At 37.9% G+C, this 18,593-nt stretch overlaps 1 protein-coding gene across 3 annotated transcripts in view; it reads right to left on the bottom strand.

Moving 5' to 3' along the window:
* The window catches only part of LOC111147189 (peroxisomal biogenesis factor 1), an 84,042-nt gene that overhangs the window by 21,017 nt on the left and 44,432 nt on the right, over positions 1–18,593 (bottom strand). For 2 of the 3 annotated variants that reach the window (XM_022503080.1, XM_022503082.1), the window contains 7 exons: positions 16,094–16,217; positions 15,782–15,882; positions 14,796–14,878; positions 13,286–13,418; positions 7,732–7,828; positions 6,335–6,505; positions 4,779–4,933 (listed from right to left, as the gene is read on the bottom strand). In XM_022503080.1, coding sequence (XP_022358788.1) covers positions 4,779–4,933; positions 6,335–6,505; positions 7,732–7,828; positions 13,286–13,418; positions 14,796–14,878; positions 15,782–15,882; positions 16,094–16,217 — 864 coding nt within the window. The remainder of the gene's footprint in view (positions 1–4,778; positions 4,934–6,334; positions 6,506–7,731; positions 7,829–13,285; positions 13,419–14,795; positions 14,879–15,781; positions 15,883–16,093; positions 16,218–18,593) is intronic. The other variant, XM_022503083.1, reaches the window with a different exon arrangement.

Raw genomic sequence — 18,593 nt, forward strand, 5'->3', positions numbered from 1 at the left:
CATAACCAGTAAGGAGATTGAAACAGTTATCAAAAATCTCCCAACAAACAAGAACCCACGGCCAGACGGCCTCCCAGGGGAATTCTATCAAACATTTAAAGAAGAATTAATACCTATTCTCCTGAAACTGTTCCAAAAAATAGAAATGGAAGGAACACTTCGAAACTCATTTAAAGAGGCCAGCATTACCTTGATCCCAAAACCAGACAAAGACCCCATCAAAAAAGAGAATTACAGACCAATATCCTTGATGAACACAGATGCGAAAATTCTCACCAAAATACTAGCCAATAGGATCCAACAGTACATTAAAAGGATTATTCACCACGACCAAGTGGGATTTATTCCAGGGCTGCAAGGTTGGTTCAACATCCGCAAATCAATGTGATACAACACATTAATAAAAGGAAGAACAAGAACCATATGATACTCTCAATAGATGCTGAAAAGCATTTGACAAAGTACAGCATCCTTTCATGATCAAAACTCTTCAAAGTGTAGGGATAGAGGGTACATACCTCAATATCATCAAAGCCATCTATGAAAAACCCACTGCGAATATTATTCTCAATGGAGAAAAACTGAAAGCTTTTCCCCTAAGGTTAGGAACACAGCAGGGATGTCCACTATCACCACTGCTATTCAACATAGTACTAGAAGTCCTACCCTCAGCAACCAGACAACAAAAAGGAATTAAAGGCATCCAAATTGGCAAAGAAGAAGTCAAACTATCACTCTCTGCAGATGATATGATACTTTATGTGGAAAACCCAAAAGACTCCACTCCAAATCTGCTAGAGCTTGTACAGGAATTCAGTAAAGTGTCAGGATATAAAACCAATGCCAGAAATCAGTTGCATTTCTATACACCAACAGCAAGACAGAAGAAAGAGATATTAAGGAGTTGATCCCATTTACAGTTGCGCCCCAAACCATAAGATACCCAGGAATAAACCTAATCAGAGGCGAAGAATAAACCTAATCAGAGGCGAAGAATCTGTACTCAGAAAACTATAAAGTACTCATGAAAGAAATTGAGGAAGACACAAAGAAATGGAAAAATGTTCATGCTCGTGGACTGGAAGGAACAAATATTGTGAAAATGTCTATGCTACCTCAAGCAATCTACACGTTTAATGCAATTCCTATCAAAATACCATCCATTTTTTTCAAAGAAATGGAACAAATAATCCTAAAATTTATATGGATCCAGAAAAGACTTTGAATAGCCAGAGGAATCTTGAAAAAGAAAGCCAAAGTTGGTGGTATCACAATTCCAGACTTCAAGCTTTATTACAAAGCTGATATCATCAAGATAGTATGGTACTGGCACAAAAACAGACATATAGGTCAATGGAACAGAATAAAGAGCCCAGAAATAGACTCTCAACTCTATGGTCAACTTATCTTTGACAAACCAGGAAAGAATGTCCAGTGGAAAAAAGACAGTCTCTTCAACAAATGGTGTTGGGAAAACTGGACAGCCACATGCAGAAAAATGAAACTGGACCATTTCCTTACACCACACACAAAAATAGACTTAAAATGGATGAAAGACCTCAATGTGAGAAAGGAATCCATCAAAATCCTTCAGGAGAACACAGGCAGGAACCACTTCAACCTCAGCCACAGCAACTTCTTAGAAACATCACCAAAGGCAAGGGAAGCGAGGGCAAAAATGAACTATTGGGACTTCATCAAGATCAAAACCTTCTGCACAGCAAAGGAAACAGTCAACAAAACCAAAAGACAACTGACAGAATGGGAGAAGATATTTGCAAACAACATATCAAATAAAGGGCTAATATCCAAAATCTATAAAGAACTCATCGAACTCAACACCCAAAGAACAAATAATCCAATCATGAAATGGACAGAGGACATGAACAGACATTTCAGCGAAGAAGACATCCAGATGGCCAACAGGCACATGAAAAAGTGCTCCACATTACTTGGCATCAGGGAAATACAAATTAAAACCACAATGAGATACCACCTCACACCAATCAGAATGGCTAAAATTAACAAGTCAGGAAACAACAGATGCTGGCAAAGATGCAGAGGGGAACCCTCCTACACTGTTGTTGGGAATGCAAGCCACTCTGGAAAACAGAGAAAACACTCTGGTGCAGCCACTCTGGAAAACAGCATGGAAGTTCCTCAAAAAGTTGAAAATAGAGCTACCCTACGACCCAGCAATCACACTACTAGGTATTTACCCTAGTGTTTATAGTGTTATAAATATAACACTATATAACTAACACTATAGTATAGTGTACCCAAATGTTTATAGCAGCAATGTCCACAATAGCCAAACTATGGAAAGAACCTAGATGTCCATCATCCATCAACAGATGAATGGATAAAGAAGATGTGGTATATACCACATATATACCATATATACCACATATATATATATATATATATATATATATATATATACACCATATATACCATATATATAGAATGGAATACTATGCAGTCATTAAAAGAAATGAAATTTTGCCATTTGCAACGACGTGAATGGAACTAGAAGGTATTATGCTCAGCGAAAGAAGTCGATCGGAGAAAGACAACTGTCATATGATCTCCCTGATATAAGGAATTTGAGAGGCAAAGTGGGGGGTTTAGGGAGTAGGGAAGGAAAAAATAAAGATGGGATCAGGAGGGAGACAAACCATAAGAGTCTCTTAATCTCACAAAACAAACTGAAGGTTTCTGGGGGGAGGAGGGTATGGAGAGGGTGGCTGGGTTATGGACATAGGGGAGGGTATTTGCTATGAAGAGTGCTGTGAAGTGTGTAAGCCCGACGATTCACAGACCTGTACCCCTGGGGCAAATAGTACATTGTATGTTTAAAAAAAGAAAGAAAGAAAAAGAAACACAAAACCCAAACACCTTTTACGTGAAGTTTCAGAAAAGAACAACTTCAATATTATTTATTAATAGTGTGGGGACTGCTAAATAAACTAATGAATATCAATTTAAAAAAATAAAATAAACTCAAATGGATTGATTACCTAAATGTGAGACCTGAAACCATAAAAATCCTTAAAGAGAGCACAGGCAGTAATTTCTCTAACATCGGTCAATGCAATATTCTTCTACATATATCTCCCAAGGCCAGGGAAATAAAAGCAAAAATAAATTATTTGAACTACATCAAAATAAAAAGCTTTTGCACAATGAAGGAAACAATCAACAAAACGAAAAGGCAACTGACTGAGTGGGAGAAGATAGTTGCAAATGACATATCTGATAAAGGGTTAGTATCCAAAATATATAAAGAACCGATATAACTCAGTACCCCAAAAACAATCCAATTAAAATATGGGCAGAAGACATGAACACGCATTTCTCCAAAGGCCAAAAGACATGAAAAGATTCCCAACATCGCTAATTATCAGGGAGATGCCAATCAAAACTACAATGATCTAGAGATCACCTCATGCCTGTCAGAATGACTAGTCAAAAACACAAAAAACAGTAAATATTGACAAGGATTTGAAGAAAAAAGAACACTCTTGCGTTGTTGGTGAGAATGCAAACTGGTGCAACTACTGTGGAAAACAGTGGAAAACTGAGGAGGTTCCTCAAAAAATTAAAACTAGAACTACCTTATGATCCAGTGATCATACTACTATTTACCCCCCAAAATACAAAAACACTAATTCACAGGGATACACACACCCCTATGTTTACAGCAGCATTATTTACAATAGCCAAATTATGGAAGCAGCCCAAGCGCCCATCAACAGATGAAGAGATAAAGATGTGGTCCATATATACAAAAGAACATTACTCAGACATGAAAAGGAATGAGATCTTGCCATTTGCAACAACATGGACAGAGCTAAAGAATCTAATGCTAAGCAAAATACATCAGAGAAAGGCAAGTATCATGTGATTTCATTCATATGTGGAATTTAAGAAACAAATGAGCAAAGGAAAAAAGAAAAAGAGACAAATCAAGAAACACTCCTAACTACAGAGAAGAAACTGATGGTTACCAGAGGGACAGTGGGTGGGGGATGGGCGAAATACATGATGGGGATTAAAGAGTACACTTATGATGAAAAAGAATATATATATACATATTTATAATTTTATATGCATTTCTCACTAAATGCTCTTTCTTTTTAAAAAGAAATCTTTACAAAAGGTAACTATGTAATGTAATGGATATGTTCAATTAACTTGATTGTGGTAAATATTTTATAATGTATATGTAAATCATATTGTACACTTTAAATATATACAACTTTGCTAACTATAACTCAATAAACTGAAAAAAATTCTAATGTCCAGGACGTATTTACAGATTTTACCAATGGAAAAATGAAGCAGTTCAGAATTTGTAGGCTTTTTGTTTCCTTTTAAATAGAATAACAAAATTTTAATAAGTAAAAAAAGAAATGTTTTCCAAAAAGCCTTGGAAAGTACATAATAACATTTCAGATGGTTATAAATGGAAATTGTGAATCTAAGCACAACATGCACCAAATGTCACCTTTTAAATATCCTTAAGCATAAGTTTAAAGCCATAAATTATTAATAGCATTAAAAAATGAGGTGCGCCTGGGTGGCTCAGTCAGTTAAGCATCAGACTCTTGATCTCAGCTCAGGTCTTGATCTCAGGGTCATGAGTTCAAGCCCTGCACTGGGCATGGAGCCTACTATAAATAAATTTAGTTAATTAAATACATAAATAAAGTAAAACTGAAAAATGCTTTCTATAAAGAGGGACATATTTCAACAACCTTCACAAGCAGTATTACCTGATCAGGAGGTTGAATATGTTGGACACACTGAAAAATGTGAATTCCTTGAGCAGAGATAAGCAACGGATGCAGAGAATGTTGAGACTGGCTTGTGGCAATCAGTGCAACCAAACTTCCCGTGGAAATCAACTCTTTCATCATATCACTCAAAGCTAGAATAATAAAGCAATGTAGGATAAAAGCTTAGTAAATATAAACATGAATTAAAAATTATAGTCATTAAAAATAATCTAAAGTTGAGCTTTTAGATGGAGTACAGAGAGAATGAATCCTTCATACCTTCGAAAAATTAAGTCTGCCATTCATTCGTTGATGGATTTATTGAGGACCTAGTATCAGCCCCAGTCCAACCAATCTAATGGAGGCAGAGGAAGTACTGTAAACTCAGTCTGTATATGCAAAACAATGCCTAGGTGGTTCCTTACTTCGGGATTTTAGAAAGTAAATGAACAGGAGTCCGAGATACAGAAAGAGGATCAATTTCCATATTGTACTCTGTTGATCAGGCAACATACAGTTCCTATTCTTATGACTTCCTGAACCATCTCCACACCAGCTCTTGCCAGGTTTGGTGGTTAGGTGGTCAGAACTGAAAGAGGCATTAATAATGTGTATCGAAGTCCTGACCTAGACATTTGCAGCATTCCAGTAAGTACTCCTATAGGATTCAAACTGCAAGATTAACAGGAGTTTGTAAGAAGCCAAGGCACTGAGGTTGCATTTTCTATCTGTTCCCTCAAGAACCTGGAGGCACCTACATGCTGGCAAAACCTCCGGCACTACCCCCCCAGCTCCCTCGATGAATTCTAAGCTCCAGTTATGCGACAGTCACTAACTTCCCACCAGTTCACATACCTCTGTGCCTTTGCCTGTGGATCACGCTTCCTTTGCTTCCTCACTAGCATGAAGCTGCTTCACGCTAATGTCTACTCCTCCATCAAAATGCCGTTCATTGCAGTTATCAACTCCCCCAGCAGCCTTCTCTGCTAACTCCTTACCACCCTCCCAGTCCCAGCTGAGTGTGCGGGCTCCTCCAGGGCCCCGCATACACCTCTAGCAGAAATCCCGCCACCTCCGAGCTGTGCCGCCCTGGTCAAACGACTTAATCTCTAAATTTCCATTAATTCATCTGGAGATCAGTAGCAGGATAGTGGCAGGTAGAGTACAAAACAGTCCCTAGCCCAGAAAAGGCACTCAACGCATGATAGCTACCATTTTCACTATCTGTATTCCGTACGAAAATGGTCCGTTTACTTTTCTTTCCGCTCCTAGACTTTGAGAATACAGACTGTGCACAAGCATTAGACAAGTATTTGTCAAATGAACAAAGCGATTTCTAATAAGCGTAGGAGAGCACAAAAACCCCATAAGACTAATCACGAAGTTGCAGAATTTTCACACTGCACTTGTCTACCAATTTTACTAATACAGAAGCCTCAAAAGCAACATATAACATGGCATTTTCTGAAGAGAGCAGATTTGTCACTAAGACCGAAACTGTTGGCTAGCCAAAGAAAAAGGCCCACGGCCACGAGTGGGTGCGTTGCCATTACCATGTGCCAGCCGCTGGCTCTGCACGGCCTCAGGGCTATGCTCATGTTCCGGGACAGCAGGCAGGCCAACGATGAGGTCAAGGTCATCCAGCAGAATCACAGAAGGCTGCCTCCATGCTGCCTCTGAGAAAGCCAGCTCCAGGGTTTTTTGTACATTTTCAAGCCTTTTTCCTTAATATGGAAGATATAAAATGGTTTTAATGTTACTTCAGGGCTGGTAAGTTCCAGCTGCTTTTCTGAGAGCATTAGAAAATTCAATACTGATTTAACTATGAAACTTTCAGCCATATTTTGTTAATATACCAATCACTAAAATTTGTTAGTCATTAACTTGGTTTTAATTAATACAGCCTCAAAGGACTCACTAAAGAACTGAATTTTATAAAACGGAAAAAAGGAATATGCTACTGTAAGTCCTGTATGTATGTATTCTTACCTGGCCTTATTCCACAGCAAATGTCAGATGGCATACAACAAAACAGTAAAATAAAAGGAGGATATGGAAAAACATAAATAAGAGTAGGGGATCAAGACTCTCATAAAATCAAACATACATGTAGCTGTCCAGAGATTTTAGAGTTACTCTGTTTGAATCATACATTGGCTTCAAACTTCCTGGTGAATGGCCAACTTTTAATTTTCAAACAACAGAAAATATACAAAGTCATAAGCTGATACAGAGTTCCTGTTACTTAGGTCTACAACAAAGCTTTCACATGAAGCTTCAAGTAGGACTCTGAGAGATGGACAGTCCCTCTAAAATCACCTTTGTAGCATATGAAGTAATGGGTTTTCAAAGGCTATTTCTTAGTTTCTTACCATATACTTAAAATACACAAACACATACAGAGCCTGGGATTAATTGGGATGACATGGTAGAGGTAGCCAAGGGGGGGAAAAGGTATTCAAAATAAAATCTTTCCAATCTTGTTTTTTTTTTAAAAAAAAAAAAAAAGGTAAGAAGCAGTAAACACTTTGAAAGTATAAAAGCATACACAGTAAATTGTAATTTCCCTCCTTACTGTCCACAGCCAGCCTTCCCTGCCTCACCCAGCGTTTCTCTAGCAACTCAGGGGTAATTTATACCCATCAGAGTATATCTTAGATACTAACTTTCTCCGAATGGTCTAAGTTGGCATTTCCAGGAATATAGTCTACAAAGAGTTTTGGCTGGGGAAAAAAAAGGAGGGGGCCAGGCTTCCATCAAGTATGGAGACTTTAAAAAATTTTGCTGAAAATATTAGAAAACCAAAGGTTTTACATTTCCAAGGAATTTCAATGACTAAAAGAAAAGTTAAAGATCAGATATTCACAGTTGTTAGATTAACAGCATTAAATAACATTTCTGTCTTTCTAGCAAAAAAAGGGTTTTATGTTGAGGGTTATCATAGTCATACCTCGTAAAGCTTTACAGTCAACTATCTCCACATGGGCATCCAATCTGTCAGATGTTTCTTTACAGACTGCCTTGGCTAAAGTTGATTTGCCAGTGCCCTAGAAGATAATTGCCTCATAAGCAAACTATTTAATCACAGAAATAGCTTCTGTTACTGTGGCAACCACCCAGACTCAGCCTCACTGATCAAGTGTTCACTACACAACGTTCTATGCCTGTTAGAGCCCAATAAAGCTAGGGGTTAAAAAAAAAAAAAAGAAAGAAACCCCACATCCCTGGAGCTCTGGGACCACATTATGGTGGGTGACATTTAGCGTAAAGTAAACTAACAGGGGTGTGCCTGGGTGGCTCAGTCATTAAGCATCTGCCTTCGGCTCAGGTCATGATCCTGGGGTTCCTGGGATCTAGCCCTGCATCGGGCTCCTTGACTGGCAGGAAGCCTGCTTCTCCCTCTTCCACTGTCCCTGCTTGTGTTCCCTCTCTTGCTTGACAGAGAAGTCTGTCAAATAAATAAAATCTTAAAAAAAAAAAAAAAAGTAAACTAACAGGAAGGAGTGAAAATCTGGATTCATGAAGTTTTAAAAGCCCTGCAGGGTAAGTGGGAAAGAATTATTTCCTAAATACGAATTCAAATCTATCAAAGAAAAATACGTAATATTCCTCGAAGAAACCAGGAGGCTCCAGCTTCCCAGGCTTCATAGAAGGTTTCAAGTAGTATAGAAACACAGGCAAGGTTAACAGAGGACAACCCAATCTCAGGAATATAGACTCCCCCCCCAGCCCCAAAAAGGGCATTTCCCACTCCAGTTCCAACCTCAATTGGTACTGACACAAAAAATAATAAAATGCTTTGAAAAAGTAAAAAATGTATATACCAGGCTAGTTGCTGTGTGAGAAAGGCAGGTGTTACTAAAATGACTTTTGTTTCAAGCTGTTAGAAGCTGGATGTATCCTATGTTCATTATAGAGCATAGAAGGAAAATAAACATCTAATTTGTTTTTGCCATTTGTTAAAACAATCACTAATACTTAATTTTGCTTACCTTTAAAAACAGGCAATGCTTTGTTATTTACTAGAAGGGAATAATGTGAACATTAAATAATTTTTCTAGAGAAATGAATCCTATTTCCATTTAATTTCAACTATTTTTTAAGAAAGATTTGATTTTTGGGGCGCCTGGGTGGCTCAGTGGGTAAAGCCTCTGCCTTTGGCTCAGGTCAAGATCCCAGGACCTGGGATCAAGCCCCACATTGGGCTCTCTGCTCACCAGGGAGCCTGCTTCCTCCTCTCTCTCTCTCTCTCTCTCTCTCTCTCTCTGCCTGCCTCTCTACTTGTGATCTCAATCTGTCAAATAAATAAATAGAATCTTAAAAAAAAAAAAAGATTTTATTTTTTTATTTAATTGACAAAGAGCGAGAGAGGGAACGCAAACAGGAGTGGGAGAGGGAGAAGCAGGTTTCCCATAGAGCAGGGAGCCTGATGTGGGGCTTGGGATCCCAGGACCCCAGAACCCCAGGACTATGATCTGAGATGAAGGCAGACACTTAATGAGTGAGCCACCCAGGTGTCCCTAATTTCAACTACTTTTTTTAAGACTTTATTTATTTATTTGACAGAGAGAGATCACAAGTAGGCAGAGGCAGAGAGAGGGAGAAGCAGGCTTCCTGTTGAGCAGAGAGCCTGATGTGGGGCTCAATCCCAAGACCCTGAGATCATGACCTGAGCCGAAGGCAGAGGCTTAACCCACTGAGACATCCAGGCACCCCTCAACTATTTTCAATGGAAAGCACTAATTACCCACTTCCCTATTATCTTAAATCAACTGTAATTTTAATTCAGTTTCTTGGTCATTTACATATAGTATAACTGTGACCACCAATTAGTGTTCCATGTAGCCCTCAGAGACTCTTATGGTGGGCAGAACTGTTTATTTTTATATTAAGTGATTCCCAGACTATGGAGGGTTTGATCCTGGTTTATAAAATAATATGCAAAAAATACAAAGTAACTATAAATACTTAGGAGAGAAAGGTAAAAAATGTTCGTAATCATCCTACCTCACTGAAGTAACCACAGTCAATTGTTCTGATGTTTCATCCTTCCAGACACTCCCCACATACTTGATGTAAATTTATGGAGATGGGATTATTTATGTGGGTTCATGACAAATCATTGTCCTCTTTATGGACAAATATGGAGTCGCATCAGCTCCCCAGCTCGCTGCCACTCTGAGACATACTAGACAGTAATAGGTTCCAGAAGCCACTTCTTAATGTATCTTAATGTTGCTTCCAATTTTTAACTATTATAAGTAAAGCTAAAATAAATATTGATATGCCTATTTACTTATTTGTCAGATTATACCTTCAGAATACATTTCTAAGGAGTGGAATTACTATATCATAAGGTACACATTTAAAATTTTGCTGAACATTGCTATAGTGCTTCCAAGAAAGGCTGAACATTGGTAGCTTTTTACAGTTCTTTTAATATAGGTTTTCTCCCTCAATCTGCTATTATTTCTTACCCTTGTCGCTTTGTCTAGCTGTAAGAGCCCGCACCAGCTCTAATATTTTGTTTTTCAGCACCATGGGCTGGAAAAACAGTGAAGTTTGTTATACAAAGTCTGGAATTCGGCAGGCACTCAAATACAACCATCATCATAGCTAACGGAATTACATTTACATTTAAGTCAATGGACTCCAGGTGTGCCTTGCTGCCTCAGTTGGTGAAGCACACAACTCTTAAAAAGAAAAAAATCTTTAAAAGATAAAAATAAATAAATAAAATAAAAAATCTTTAAAAGATTTTTTATTTAAAAGAGTCAATGCTCTCCAAAGAATAAAGAAATAAGGGGTGCTGAAGTCCTTTTGCCCAGTCAGACGCCCGTCTCCTCACATAAAGTAACTCACATTTTTTTTTTTTTTAAGATTTATTTGACAAAGAGAGACACAGTGAGAGAGGAAACACAAGCAGGGGGAGTGGAAGAGGGAGAAGCAGGCTTCCCACTGAGCGGGAAGCCAGATATGGGGCTCAATTTCAGGACCCCGGGGATCATGACCTGAGCCGAAGGCAGATGCTTAACAGCTGAGCCACCCAGGTGCCCCACTCACATTTGTATAATAGCACTTTTCAGTCTACAAAGTGCTTTCACATATATTATTTCACTTAAGTGAGATTAATCCTAAGAAACTGAAAACCTGCCTGCGGTCACAGCCAGGAAATACATGACAGAGGTGGGACTCAAATCCAGGTCTTCTCTGTTTGTTCTTCCTATCAACCATGCTACCCCTAGGTAAGATGGGGATGTCTGGTTTCTGAATCAATAGAATATTGCTTGTTCAAAATAAATACTCTACAATGATGATGCATTTTGGAATCTGACACAGAAAATCTAGAAACTGCATAGAAGAGCTGCTATAGGTCACCAGCCTTGCATACCTGGGATAAATCCCACTTGATCATGGTATACAGTTCTTTACTGTATACACTGGTTGATTTGATTTGCTAATATTTTGTTGACGATTTCTGCATCTATGTTCATGAGTGATACCAGTCTGTAGTTTTCTTCTAATGCCTTTGTCTGGTTTTGGTATTCGGGTGATGCTGGCCTCACAGAATGAGTTAGGAAGTATTCCTTTTGCTTCTATCCTCTGAGAGAGACTGTAGAAAACTGGGTCATTTCTTCTTCTTATGTGTTTGATAGAATATACCAGTGAATCTATCTGGGCCTGATGTTTTCTGTTTTATGAGGCTATTAATTATTAATTCAATTTCTTTACTAGATATAGATCTTTTTACATTGTCTACTTCTTCTTGTGTGAGTTTTGGGAACTTTTGTCTTTCAAGGAATTGGTCCATTCATCTAAGATGGTTATCAAATATGTGAGCATAGAGTTGTCCATGACTATTACTACTTTATTATCCTTTTAATGTTTATGGAAACTGTACTGATGGACCCTCTTTGATTTCTGGTATTACTAATTTGTGTCTTTTTTTTTTTCTTAGACTGGCTAGAAGCTTATCAATTTTATCATCTTTTCAAAGAAGCAGCTTTTGGTTTCGCTGATTTTCTCTCTTGATTTCAATTCACTGTTTTCAGTTTACTGATTTCTGCTCTAATTCTTATTATTTCTTTTCTTCTGCTTACGTTGGATTTAACTTGCTCTTTTTCTGGTTTCCTACGGCAGGGGGAGCTTAGGATACTGGAGTAGTTGCTACATTTTAAATAAGAATCAGAAGAAAGCAACTGGGCCAGTAACAGGGAAAAAAAAGCTATTTTACTGAAAAAGCCTTAAAAATTTTGAAATGAATGAAAGAAAAGGACTCGGAAACACCGCCCTGTACCCCTGAAAACAATATTGCATTGGCAGAGAATAAAGCCCTTAAAAGGGGCATGGAGACTCTAGCAAAACTGATGAAGAGTAAAGTAGAAGACACAAACCACCAAGATCAGGAAATGGCCCATCACAACAGATTCCACAGTCATTCAAAGGACAGTAAAAGGAATACTACCAACAACTTTATGCTCAAGAATTTGACAACTTAGGAGAAATGGACCAACTCCTTGGAATTAGAAACTACCAAATGTCTGCCAAGGTGAAATAGACAATTAAGGGAATTTAATTTATAATTAAAAAGTTAAAGGTGAAGAAACCAGATTGTATCACTGGAGATTTTACCAAACATTTAAGGAAGAATGAACACCGACTTTAGATAATCTCTTCCAGAAAATGGAATGGGAAGAACACTTCTGAACTCATTTCATGAGGTCACTATTACCATGACAGCAAAACTAGACAAAGACAGTATGAAAACAGAAAACTATAGGCTAATATCGCTCATGAATTTAGATGCAAAAATTCTCAACAGAGTATTAGCAAACAATGGAGCGCCTGGCTGGCTCCGTCAGAAGGGCATAGAGCTCTTGATCTCAGGGTCATGAGTTTGAGCCCCATGTTGGGTGTAAATTAAAAAAACAAAAACAAAAAAACAAAATAGGGTGCCTAGGTGACTCAGTTGGTTAAGCAGCCAACTCTTGGTTTGGGCTCAGGGCATAATCTCAGGGTTGTGAGATCAATCCCTGTGTTGGGCTCCCTACTGAGCTCTCCCTTTCCCTCTGCCCTCCCCCCATTCATGCAAGTGCATACTCTCTCTCTCTCTCAAATAAATAATCTTTTTTAAAGAAGCAAAAAAAAAAAAACTTAAAAAAAAAAAAAAAAAGAAAGTATTAGCAAACAAACACGGCAAGGTATACAAAGAATAATACACCAAAACCAAGTGGGATTTATTACAGATATGTAAGGCTGGTTCAATATTTGGAAAACCAATCACCCCTATAAACACCCTGAAAAGCAAAAATCATATACAGATATTGGTACAGAAAAAAGGCAGGGCGGAAGTCCCCTTATTCATCTTATTCATCACCACTTTCTAAATTTCCAAAGCAAATGTAGCCTTCCCATATCTTAACACCCCTGTATAACAAATGATCAAAACCCAAAGAGAGAAAAATAGAAGTGATTAGTGCAATGGGCACATTTTAACCACATACCTTTCCTCCTGTGAATAAAAGGGCTCCATTCCTAAGCCCTGCCACTAGGGACATCAGCTGTCGAGACAAGGGGCGACCCAGGAGGCTATGAGTGATGTGTTCCATGGAGGCCACACCTAAGGAATTCACTCCTCTGCAAAACACACACATTGTTGCATGGTAACACACTGAAGCAGGGTCAAATCCAGCTGTAAAAAATTCTGAAACTTTCCTTCCCAGGCTAGTTAATGATTTTTAAAAGAGTAAAATGGGGAAAATTTTCCCTTACTTAAAAGTATATTAAATCAATGCCAAATCTGAGTTAACAGCTTTTAAAATAGCTTTATTACTTTAAAACACGTACAGTACCCAGAAGTTTTGTCTGAACAGGACATCTTAAGGAATGTGTCTTAACACACACCAACGCCCCTCTCAAATGATTTTTGGTTTGGTAATCCACATGATCATGAATGAGTGCATCTGAAGCATTAGGATAATGGAAGACTTATTTCCTCTTAAACTTAGCCTTTGAAGTCCAGTTTCAATTTGTAGATTATACAAGCACGAACTTCAACCCACTTCCTGACTCTAGCACTTTCTGATAATAAATATACATTCCTAAAATCAGAGTCTGAAGAGATTTTACTTTCAAGATGAGTATTATGCTGTATTTAAACATTGTTATTTTGGGATGCCTGGGTGGCTCAGTGGGTTAAAGCCTCTGCCTTCAGCTCAGGTCATGATCTCAGGATCCTAGGATCGAGCCCCGCGTCGGGCTTTCCGTTCAGCAGGGAGACTGCTTCTCCCTCTCTCTCTCTGCCTGCCTCTCTGCCTACTTTTGATCTCTGTCTGTCAAATAAATAAAATAAAATCTTAAAAAAAAATAAAAAATTTAAAAAAAAACATTGTTATTTTATGGTTTAATCCTTTTACTAGAACATTTACAGATTATACTATTACAGGAAACCAAATCATTACTACTACAACTACAAAAAGCCGTGAAGAATTCGAAGATGTAATGTTTATAGGAGATTCTCATATTCTATAAGAGATAAAGAAATTAAGAGGAAGTTCTTTTCAGACTTGTTTGATTTTAAAAGTTGTGGAAAACACAAATAATCCCAATTAGTACATTAATAAGATAGTTGAAGGAATAACTTAATTTGAAATATTTTTAAACACTCAGAGGTTTTTGGATTTAATGTTTAAAATAAATGTACTAGCTCTAAGAATTATTGCTTTATTCAAGCACATATGATCCAAGTCATACCCAGTTGTTCCTTCTCACAAATCAAATCTCAAAGCAAAATTTCTAATAAGCTTCAGCCTTTTATGTAGTTCCCTAAGAAAACAAAGCAAATTACTAAGCAAGGTGTGACAATTGAAACAATCCCTGAAAAAATACCTATTAATGCATTATTAAGATTATTCAATGACATTAACATGTACTTTAATGTTTATACATAAAAACCCTGCCAGACAGAATGTCAAACACGGCTGTAAACATACTAGTTTGGCCAGAACTTCTTACCCCAAGCAGTTCAGCTTTAAAAAAGGAAGAACAAAGTCAATTTCCTCACTGTTTTCTTCTTTTACCATAGGATCTAGAAGGACCTATAGTAGCAAGGAAAAATCAGTTTTACATTTCAAAGTTATATCTTTGGTCTGTTTTTCTCAGGTCCCAGGAAACAGAATTACTGATTCTGTTACACAGAAGGAAAAGACACCTGGTGCATGCAAGATCATTACTCAAAAGAGCCTTCCCAACAGTAATTTATTCAACGAAGGAACAAAAATATTTATGGTGAACAAACAGTAAAGGATGTCATCTCCTTCATACATTTTTATGGACACATCTTTATATTTGCAATTTTGATATGTGTCATATTTACTCTTCACAATTCTTACATTTCTATCTCCTCTGAATGGTATTCCTTCAATTTTATCTCAAAAGTAGAGAGACAATGTCTGGTTCTCAACCATTCAAATTCTATATGACTAGAGTATCTTCAACTCTATAACAAGAGTGACTATCCTAACAAAAACCTAGTATTCTAAAAAGTCCACTTATAAAATCCTTCTGGGAGGAAAGTGATCTGATAATATTTGTGAAAAGCTGAGAATTTAAGTACTGCCAAAATAATGCGGCTTACTGTAAACATCGGTTAAAGCAGACATACAAGTAAAAATATGAATTTTTAAAAAATCAAACCCCTAGAGCTAGTTTTCCTTTGTTTCAATACTAGAATAATTTGAAATCATGATCCATTTGCCAGTTAACACAATCAATTCTATTCTTGAAACTTAACTGTGCCTCGACTTTAAGTATAGGATTAATCAATTTGTTTAGATAAGTTAAAGAGAGTATATAATAAAATATTTTAAATCAAGTTATTCCTTACTCTTATCATTCACATTTCTAACACACTTCAGGATACAAAGTCTTACAGGTAAACTCATACTTTGTTATCGATCCCATGCAACAAATATTCATTAAATATTCAATAATATGATTACTTGTACTGTGGTCTTCTGCAGCAGATTGGTGCTCAACAAAAAAATGTTTTCTTTTTCTTTTTCCCAAGAATTAACTATATTTAGAGAAAACTCCTTCAACCCTATCAAAAAAAAAAAAAAGTAATATGTGTAGAGTTAGCACTGAAGTGGAGATGAAACAATTAAAGATTTAAATTTCAATAAAGGCATTCTCTGATATATAAAACCATTTACTCATCATTATGTTTCCTGTTCCCCCGTATGACAGGTTGGAAAAACAACAACAAAAACTTCCTAAGTAGGAAAAATAGCAAAAGAACAAAATTTACCCACCATCTTTAAATCTCAGCTTAATGTATTCTTCCTCTGATAGTATCACAGGAAGTGTGGTAGTAGTACCCTGCTGTAGCCATGAAGAGAACGCAGTTTTTACGTCTTCTTCACTTACATCTTTAGGCTGCCAGAGTAAAGGGAAGAACAGTAATGAATTATCCAAATGCCTACATGAACGCTAACATCGTTAGCTTAATACCTTATCTTGCTAAAAATATCCAAACCTTGTTACAGCTGATGCACCTAAAACAAGCCTCTTAACCTCTCTGAGCCTTGCTCAGCTCAGGTGAGAGCCGTAAGCTGGTGTCCCTTAGGGAGGAGACTGGTCAATTGCATCAATCACGTTATTTACCCATCCGGCAACAGTGATTACATGTGCTAGTTCGAGATGCAACCAGCCTGGCATGACCATTTGTTATCTGTGTGACTGTGGGCAAATGAAGAAAACTCTCTGAACTTCAGTTTTATAATCTATTAAATGGAAACAACTAAAAATAAATAATTTTTTAAAAGTAAAAAAAAAAAAAAGCAGACCTTACCAAACAAAACCAGGAAGGATATTCATATTTATAGGCACAGATTTGGGTTTGGGATTTGACATTAAGGGTAGTGGAGCCTGAAGAAACATTTACAGGGGCCCCTGGGTGGCTCAGTTTGCTAAGCATCCGACTCTTGATTTTGGCTCATGTCATGATCTCAGGGTCGTGAGACGGAGCTCCACATTGGGCTCTGCACTGAGCATGGAGCCTACTTAAGATTCTCTCTTTCTCTCTCTTTCCTTCTGTCCCTCCACCCCCCCCCCCACTCCCCCTCTCTAAAAAAGAGTGGGAGGCAGGACAAAAACAAAAAAAAACATTTACGGAAGTGGTGAAATTTTAAACACTCCTTAGCTCTATGACCAGTGATTCTTGTACCACAATTTGGCTCACTGGATAACCATTCCAACCCCATTCTCCCTTGCCTCCCTCTGTGAAAGTGGGGGGAAAGAAAACTCCATTCCCAGCCTGAGCTGTGAGTACATGCCTGCATTCTGACCAACGGTGTGCGATCACCAATCTTTAGGAAGGGCTTCTCCTCCTAATTGAAACATAAGGCAACTTTGCAAAGAGAAGGCTTTTGCTTTCAGCCTTTTCTTCTGCTGCCAAAAATGCAGATGTGATGCCTATTAGTACAGCAAATGCCTTGCATCTAGGAGGAGGAAAGTTCCAGGCCAAGGATGGCAGAAAGACCAAAGGTGCCTAGATCCCTGATGGCATAGTTTAACTGGCTCTGAGCTCCTCCAAACTTCTTTGTATGTAAGAAAAATAGGCTCTTTATATGCTGAAGTCACTTTTTTTTTTCTGTTAAGCAGGCTACAGTGCTGATATGCTCAATAAGTACAATGTTAATAAACTGTTCAAAAGGTATGAAGAAATTCTAAGAAAAATATTAATTTTTTAAAGTTTTTGAAGTTCTTAAATTAGAATTAAGTTTTTAAAACCTTATTGAAGCTAAAAACACCTGAATACCCGAAAATTCATGTAGGAAAGATCATTAATTATCTGCCTAGGAAAATAAACCTCTATTCATTCCACCATTTCTTTGCTGGTGCATTTCTGTTCTCTCGTCATCCAGAGTCAAGCTTAGCTCTGCTGACTGAGCTCAGTTTAGAACCTGATCACTACAAAAGCCGGGTTAAACTAAGTATAGCCATTGTTTTTTTTTTTTTTTCTTTTTTTCTTTCCCAAAATTTCTATTCATTCATTTGACAGACAGAGATCACAAGTAGGCAGAGAGGCAGGCAGAGAGAGAGAAGAGGAAGCAGGCTCCCCGCAGAGCAGAGAGTCCGATGTGGGGCTCAATCCCAGGACCCTGAGATCATGACCTGAGCCTAAGGCAGAGGTTTAACCCACTGGGCCACCCAGGTGCCCCACCATTGCTTTTGTACTCTCAAAGATCACAGAAATAGTCTGTTCGGATATTACTGGGCAATGGGATTAAAGACCTAAAGGAAGGGCGTCTGGTGTTCTCAGTCAGTAGAGCAAGTGACTCTTGATCTCTGGGTCCTGAGTTTGAGCCCCACGTGCAGGGCAGGGTTTACTTAACAAAATATATACCTAAAATCAAGGGGCACCTGGGTGGCTCAGTGGGTTAAAGCCTCTGCCTTCGGCCCAGGTCATGATCCCGGGGTCCTGGGATCGAGCCCCACATCAGGCTCTCTGCTCAGTGGGGAGCCTGCCTCTCCTCCTACTTGTGATATCTCTCTCTCTCTCTCTCTGTAAAATAAATAAATAAATAAAATTTAAAAATACCTAAAATCAAGACTTGAAGAATCAGAAAGCAACTCACACTTCCTTTAGAATCAAAATTCTTAGATCCTAAGAGGTATAATCAGCTCAGAGAGACCTACCAATGTCCTAAGCTTCCACTAAAATAATAAGCACCTCGGGATTGAGAAAGGAATTCTGTAGTAATATCCTATTACTGAGACCAAAAAAAAAAAAAAAAAAAAAAAAAGTCT

This window comes from Enhydra lutris, unplaced genomic scaffold (assembly GCF_002288905.1).
Source record: "Enhydra lutris kenyoni isolate GAN:26980312 unplaced genomic scaffold, ASM228890v2 scaffoldscaffold16, whole genome shotgun sequence".
In the NCBI taxonomy this organism is placed as follows: Eukaryota; Metazoa; Chordata; class Mammalia; order Carnivora; family Mustelidae; genus Enhydra; species Enhydra lutris.